The 7666-nt window shown below is 43.0% G+C and overlaps 1 protein-coding gene across 5 annotated transcripts in view; it reads right to left on the bottom strand.

Moving 5' to 3' along the window:
* ST3GAL3 (ST3 beta-galactoside alpha-2,3-sialyltransferase 3) overlaps nucleotides 1-7666 on the bottom strand; it is a 216512-nt gene that overhangs the window by 97834 nt on the left and 111012 nt on the right. For all 5 annotated transcript variants that reach the window (XM_010862603.1, XM_010862601.1, XM_010862602.1 and 2 more), the window contains exon 4: nucleotides 4803-4845. In XM_010862603.1, coding sequence (XP_010860905.1) covers nucleotides 4803-4845 — 43 coding nt within the window. The remainder of the gene's footprint in view (nucleotides 1-4802; nucleotides 4846-7666) is intronic.

Raw genomic sequence — 7666 nt, forward strand, 5'->3', positions numbered from 1 at the left:
TGGGTGTTCATTGGAAGGACTGATGCTGAGGCTGAAATTCCAATACTTTGGCCACCTCATGTGAAGAGTTGACTCATTGGAAAAGACTCTGATGCTGGGAGGGATTGGGGGCAGGAGGAGAAGGGGACAACAGAGGATAAGATGGCTGGATGGCATCACCGACTCGATGGACATGAGTTTGAATGAACTCCTGGAGTTGGTGATGGACAGGGAGGCCTGGCGTGCTGCGATTCATAGGGTTGCAAAGAGTCGGACGTGACTGAGTGACTGCACTGAAATGAACCTGCTGCTAAATACATCTACTGAGGTTTTCATTTTGGTCACTGTATTTTTCAATTCTGTCTTTCTAATCTAATACTTTGCTTTTTATAGTTCCGTATTACATGTATGAATGCTTGTGCTCAATTGCTCAGTCATGTCCAAATCTTTCCAACCCCATGGACTGTAGCCTGCCAGGCTCCTCCATGTATGGAATTTTTCCAGGTAAGAATATTGGAGCAGGTTGCCATTTCCTTCTCCAAGGGACTGTCCCAACCCAGGGATCGAACCTGTTGTCCTGTGTCTCTGGCATTGGCAGGCAGATTCTTTACCATTGACCACCTGGGAAGCCCCTATTACATGTATCGTTCAATCTTATCTTTATTTCCTTAAATACAGAGTATCTAATTACTTTATAAACTGTGTCTGATAACTCCAATTTCGGAAGTCTTTGTGGGTCCCCCTCTGTCATCTGTTGTTGTTCATGGTTCTCTCTAAAGAAGTGTTATTTCCTTGTGTGCTTAGTTATTTTTTCCTGTGAGCCGTTCATTTCCTTGAAAAGTTATTCATGAGAAATTCATGTCTTCCTCCAGAGAGGAATTGCATTTGCTTTTATCATGCTTGGAGGCATGGCCAGTTTGGAGTACCTTAGACAGAGTTCACAGCTTGAGGTTCTGTGGACCAACTGAGTATGAGAGCCCAGGCTGTGAATATCAACTGTTTCCTCTTTATTGACTTATTGCCCTAATCCACTTAGAGCTCTGGCAGCTGCCGGGAGCCGGCATATTGCATATTGAGTGCATATTGCATATTGCATATTGAGTGCAGCACTTTCCACAGCATCATCTTTCAGGATCTGGAATAGCTCAACTGGAATTCTATCACTGCCGGGAGCCAGCGTGAGGAACCCCGCCCATGACAAAGGTCATGAGGAAGGAGGCTCGGCATACGCAAAGGCGGGATCGAGCTTCAGGAGTCCCCCTGGAAATTCTCAAGCATTTACACCCAAAACCAGAGTCTGCCTACTTTCTGCTTTGTGCTCTCACCTACACCTCTGACTTTACGGGGGGGCTGTCCCCCACTACCTCTCTCTGAAAAAAGAGTTAGCTTACAGTTCCAGTTAATAATTCCTGGGTGTGACAGTGTTTAACCTACAAACTCCTTTGGAAATCCTCTAGCCTGCCTGAATAGGTTTTTCCGGCCACATGTGATTGTTCAGAGCCTCCCAACTGTGAGAGGCAGGAGATGTTCTAAACTGTCTAAATACAGATTCTTTTGAGTAGTTAAAAGATTGATTAGAAATTGTATTGGTGAAGGGATTTTCACTTGTTGGGCCAATGTTTGCTGCTAAGTTTCCATATCCCTTACCTGCTGTGTCCCTGGCAGTGTATTGATTAATATAATTGGTATAAGTAGTAGCTTTAATGTTTGTAACCTGGGACCCTTGAGTTAATTCTTTTTATTGTTATAGCCCACCACACCTTTGCTCTGTAGGAATGCAACTTTATCTAATGCTTTTGGAGGGTGGCTCCTGACCAATCACCTTTAGAGAAAAATAAGTTTTCTGAAGAAAAGGTCTTAAAATGTTAACAGGCCTCCGGGCCAGAAGATGATGCAAATCACCTAAGCTTTTGCATATGATAAGTCTGCAGGAAGAAAGCCTGGCTTGCTGCATGACTCTACCCCTTCCCCCATTATCCTCTATGCATAACTTAAGGTATAAAAACTACTTTGGAAAATAAAGTGCGGGCCTTGTTCACCGAAACTTGGTCTCACCATGTCGTTCTTTCTCTTACCTTCTGGCTGAATTATTCAGCCTCTTTTCTACACTGAATTTCCTCACTGAGCTATCCTTATTTCAGCCTCTTTTCTCCACTGAATTTCCTCACTGAGCTATCCTCATTCTATTACTCTTTATATCCTTAATTAACGTTTAATTAAGCAATTGTTTCCTGATCTTCGCCTACGCCGCCTCTCCTTCGAATACCCTGGATCAGCCGGGGCTGGTCCCCGGCAGGCAGCCTCTCCTGCAGTCCTGGCTTAGGGGTACAGTTTTAGTTCTAGTTTATCCTTATGTTGAATCCTTTGGCATTCCAGTTCAATGCAGAAAGGATCAAAAGATGGAAAGTTAGTAGACCTAGAGGTGAGAATGAGAAAGTCTACCACTTAATCAGAGTTTAAGAAGAGGAGTAGAGAGAGAGACAATTGGGCAGAGGCAATATTTAAAGAAGATAATGGCTGAAAAATTTCCAGAACACATGAATTCTTATGGGATAGAAGCTAAATGAATCCAATCAAGATAAATAAGAAATTTCTACATTTGCATATTTACTCATAGAACTCTTTTTTATTCTTCATAAAAACCTGAGGAAATGGGTATTATTATTCATGTTTTTGATAAGGGAAAATTGTGATTCATAGTGCAAAAATGAATTATCTAAGGTTATATAATCCTAAGCAGAAGGGGTGGAATTCAAATCCAGTTCTGATCCAAGCGTAGGTCCTTTCCTACGCATCAGAAATAGAACACAACACAGCGGAGAAAGACTTCGTAAGGGGAGGTCTGGATATTTCCAAGGAATTACCTCTGAAAACCAGAATCCTTAACCTGGAAACTTCTCCCTGGAACAGATAAAAACCTTTCCCATGTGTCTGTATTTTGTTCTGAAGATAACCTTGGATTAGAAAGGCCTTTTCAGTACAAGGCAGGAAAGCTGGAGCTTGTACCTTGACCTCTGAGGTAAATTTAATGAAGCCAAGCCAATTCCCCAGGCTAAAGACCAAGTTGACTCAAATGGTTTATAGAACCGGCCTGGTACACAAAAAGAAGCTGTACAAGAGCCTACCACGTACCACCCAACTGTCAGAACAGCAGGCCAAGTGTCCTCCGATTCCCCCTTCTCACACTGCTGAAGACAGCTTAGACACTATAGTTAACATGTCCTGGATACCACGTCTTTTGTTCATCAGTGTGATGTGACTTGGTAAATTACTACATCTCTTCCGTTCTGAGGGCATTTCACTTGCTTATAGCTTATGCTTGATTTGTTTTTTGCCCAGAGCACTAAATTAAGGATTTTCTAAGGGTGAAGCCTATAGATTCCTAGCATTATCAAGCCCCATTCCCTGGATGGTAACATGCGGCTGACAACTGTACACTAGCTTGGTAGACAGAACAGACCACTCTTCCCTTGTGGCTGCCTCCATGATGTATAAAAGCTGGCAGAACTGCAGCACCTGAGCTCATGGTGTGGGGCACCAGAGCCAAGAGGCCAGATGCCAGGAAAAGGGGCTACATGCCAGACCATTCAGTGGGAAAGCCAAATAACTCTGGGCTGGTGTCTTGCATGTGGGTGCAGCCATCACCATCAGAAGCAGCTGTGGTCAAGGCCTCAAGCAGGAGAGGAAAGAAAGGAGACTCAATTCTGATCTTTCTCATCTGTCTGGTACAGGACAGGGGCAAGGGTATATGAAGATGACTAACCACAGCAAGGAGCCACAGACAGTTCTGCAACACTTTACTGCACACCGGCCATGTGAGGGGGTCCTGGACAGGGCATGAACAGAGGGGTACAGCCCAGTCTCCAGGCAGCCAGTCTAATGAGGGAGGCACACAGGCACCTGTCATCATGCAGCCATGCAGCCAGCCATGCAGCCATGTGTTCAGTGTTGACTTAGCACCTAACAACCATATGCTGGCGCTGCCCTGGTGCTCAGGAGGCCGAGAGGGCCAGAATAGGGAAGGATTCTGAAAGAATGAGATACTTATTTGAAAATCCCTGTAAATTCACCATTTCTGTACAGTTCTTACAACCCTGTGAGGTCCTTGTGTTACAGGTGAAACTGAGGCTCGGAGTGGTTAAGTGGTCAGCCCTAAATCACAAAGAAAGTAAATGGCAGTCTGGGATTTGAATCAAGCACGGCCTGGCTCTGAGCCTGCACTCTTGATAAATGAATAACTATTACACTTAATTATAGTATAATGAAATGATGGGTGTCAGAGGTAGAAAATTCACAGGAAGCGGAGGAAGAGATAACTAATTCTGTATAGGAAGGAGGTGGTTCTTAAGTTTTCCTAGTGGACAAACAAGGAAAGGGGATTTGAGACATGGATAATAAACATATACAAGGATAGAGGGAAAGCCAGGATCTACCTGTTGGAGAGAGACAGGAGTTAAAGCCGGGAGGAAACCTGAGCACAGAAGGCTTTGCATGCCTGGCTGCGAAGCGTCTTGAAAGCTTTGCACTGTCTCCTGCCGTGGTTTAGTCAGCCTCCACTCTGCAGCTGAAGCCTTTCCTCCTTGTCCTTCAAACTCCAGTGGGGTGTGGTGGGGGGAGGTGCACGCTCCTTCTGTAATCAGCTCCCTGTGCCAGCCAAATCTAAGGCCTTATATTTGCACCCACAGACTGTAACATGCTCTAAGCTTCAGCGGACAGACGGAGGACAGACGCCCCAGGAGTGATGAGAGCTGGCCCCTTGAGGCCGGCCTCCAGCTCTCACAGATCTCTATCACAAAGTCAAGAAACTGGGTCATTCTACTCACAATTTAGAATCCAACTTCAGGAGGAAGCCCAATCGATCATATTCTGAAAGAGAAAAGTAAAGCAGAAAGTGTCACTGATGTCAAGTCATTGCAGACAGTAGCAGATTGCATTCCCCAACCGAGTCCCAGACCACCGGGGCAGACAAATGCTTCTAGATCCAAACACAAAAACCGCAAGTAAATTTAAGTCACCAAATTCTTGTTGAACGCCTGTCTTGTGAAGGACCAGGTTCAGTGCTAGGCATTTCCCAGGCCTTATGGGCCAACCACTGTTATGCTGACATATAACTGCCTACCTGTTTAAATGTGGTACTTGAAATTTAAATTTAGTAAGCCGAAAAAATGGGCCCCTTGAAGAATTAAGAGGGTCAGTAAGCAACCTCTGCTTCCTCTAAGCTCTTAGATTTATGCTGCATATACAATAGAATATTAAACAGCCATAAAAAGGAACAAAATAGTGCCATATGCAGAGAGGTGGATGGACCTAGAGACGGTCATACAGAGTGAAGGAAGTCAGAAAGAGAAAAATATATTAACACACAGATGTAGAATCTAGAAAAATGGTACCGATGATCTTCTTTGCAAAGCAGAAATAGAGACACAGACGTAGAGAACAAAAGTATGGATACCAAAGTGGGAGGTGGTGGGGTGGTGGGATGGACTGGGAGATTGGGATTCACATACATATACTCCTGTGTATAAATAGATAACTAATGAGAACCTACTGTATAGCACAGGGAACTCTACCCAGTGCTTAGGGAAGGAAATCCAAAAAAGAGGGGATATATGTATACATCTGGCTGAAATTCACTTTGCTGTATAGCAAAAACGGACATATTTTTAAAGCAACTATACTCCAATTTTTAAAAAAAGATTTATACTGAATCAGTCATGTTAACTCTGGGGTGAAAATATGGCAGCCAAGGGATCTTCAAATTCGCAGCAATGATTCACTCCATGACAATCACAAAGCAGTAAAAGATCTGACTTCATACAGGATAGGAAATTTAAAATGAAATCTAAAAGCAAATTGACAATATGTTTGTAACAAATGGTAAATCATGAATATTGTACTTAATTTCTCTACATTTGCCTCATTCTAAAACAAAGTTGAAGCAGTTTTACAAAGTACAAGATTTTAAAAAGGAAAAAATCTTTTTAAAAATCTTGTAGGCCAAAGGAGAAATAAGCAAAGGAAAAAACAATAAAAAGCAGCCAGGATAGAAATACTAAAAAGTGCATGTCCTAAGGTTTTATGTGCTTGCTGGGAGAGGATTACAGACATATCCCTAAGATTTCTCACAGATAAAACTAAACACAAAGCACTGTTATAATGGTTTATAGTGTCCATAAAATGAACCAGGAGAATCCCAGATCTTCTTAATACTAAGATTTTAGGGATGTTTCCTCTGGGTCCTCAAAGATATTTGTATAAAATGATGATAAGGAGTGTCATATAATTGCTTATTTTATATAGCTTTGTCAATGAGTACTAAGTATGTGTGTGTGTCTGTGTAGAGTGGCTAAATTAAAATAAGGTGGTCTAGGAATGTATTGGGTTGACCAAAAAGTTCATTTGGGAATTCCCATAACATCTTACAGAAAACCCAAATGACCTTTTTGGCCAACTCAATAGCTCGAAGTTGGCCTAGTTTAATCTGAGGATAAAACAGAATACCAAGCCTAAACAACTGGAAGAGGCCAAGCAGCACACAGCTTTCAAAGAACTTCATCTTTAATAAGCAGTTCAGTTCAGTTGCTCAGTCATGTTCAACTCTTTGTGACCCCAGGGACTGCAGCATGCCAGGCTTCCCTGTCCATCACCAACTCCTGGAGCTTGCTCAAATTCATGCCCATCAGGTTGGTGATGCCATCCAATCATCTCATCCTTTATCATCCCCTTCTCCTCCTGCCTTCAGTCTTTCTCAGCATTAGGGTCTTTTCCAATGAGTTAGTTCTTCGCATCAGGTGGCCAAAGTATTGGAGCTTCAGCTTCAGCATCAGTCCTTCCAATGAATATTCAGGATTGATTTCCTTTACGATTGATTGATCTCCTTGCAGTCCAAGGGACTCTCAAGAGTCTTCTCTAACACCACAGTTCAAAAGTATCAATTCTTCGGTGCTCAGCTTTCTTTATGGTCCAACTCTCACATCCATACATGAGCAAGGAATGGCCAAGAGAGGAAAATTACCCACACTGATAACCTGCAAGGCCAATTAAGGCCAGACTGTACACTTTCATAAACAGCTGAGCTCCAGGGAGAGTCATTCGTCTTCTTAAAACTGAAGATGTACCAAATAGGACACACGACTCAACAGGAGACTTGCCTCCCAAGAGAATTTTGCTGTTCTTGTTCAGTGGCTAAGTCATGTCCAACTCTTTCTGATCCCATGGAATGCAAAACGCTAGGCTTTCCTGTCCTCGTTCTCTTGCAGAGTTTGCTCAAATTCGTGTCCATTGAATTGGTGATGCTGTCTAACTATCTCATCCTCTGTCGCCCCCTTCTGCTTTGCCTTCAGTCTTTCCCAGCATTAGGGTCTTTTCCAATGAGTCAGCTCTTTGCATCAGGTGGCCAAAGTACTGGAGCTTCAGCTTCAGCAACAGTCCTTCTAATGAATATTTAGGGTTGATTTTTTTTTAGGATTGACTGGTTTGATCTTGCAGTCCAAGGGACTCTCAAGAGTCTTCATCAGTACCACAGTTCGAAAGCATCAATTCTTCTGTGTTCAGCCTTCTTTATGGTCCAAATCTCACATTTGTACACGACTACTGGAAAAACCACAGCATTGATTATATGGACCTTTGTCAGCAAAGTAATGTCTCTGCTTTTTAATACGCTGTCTAGGTTTGTCATAGCGTTCCT

The sequence above is a fragment of the Bison bison genome, unplaced genomic scaffold (genome assembly GCF_000754665.1).
Source record: "Bison bison bison isolate TAMUID 2011002044 unplaced genomic scaffold, Bison_UMD1.0 scf7180017864484, whole genome shotgun sequence".
In the NCBI taxonomy this organism is placed as follows: Eukaryota; Metazoa; Chordata; class Mammalia; order Artiodactyla; family Bovidae; genus Bison; species Bison bison.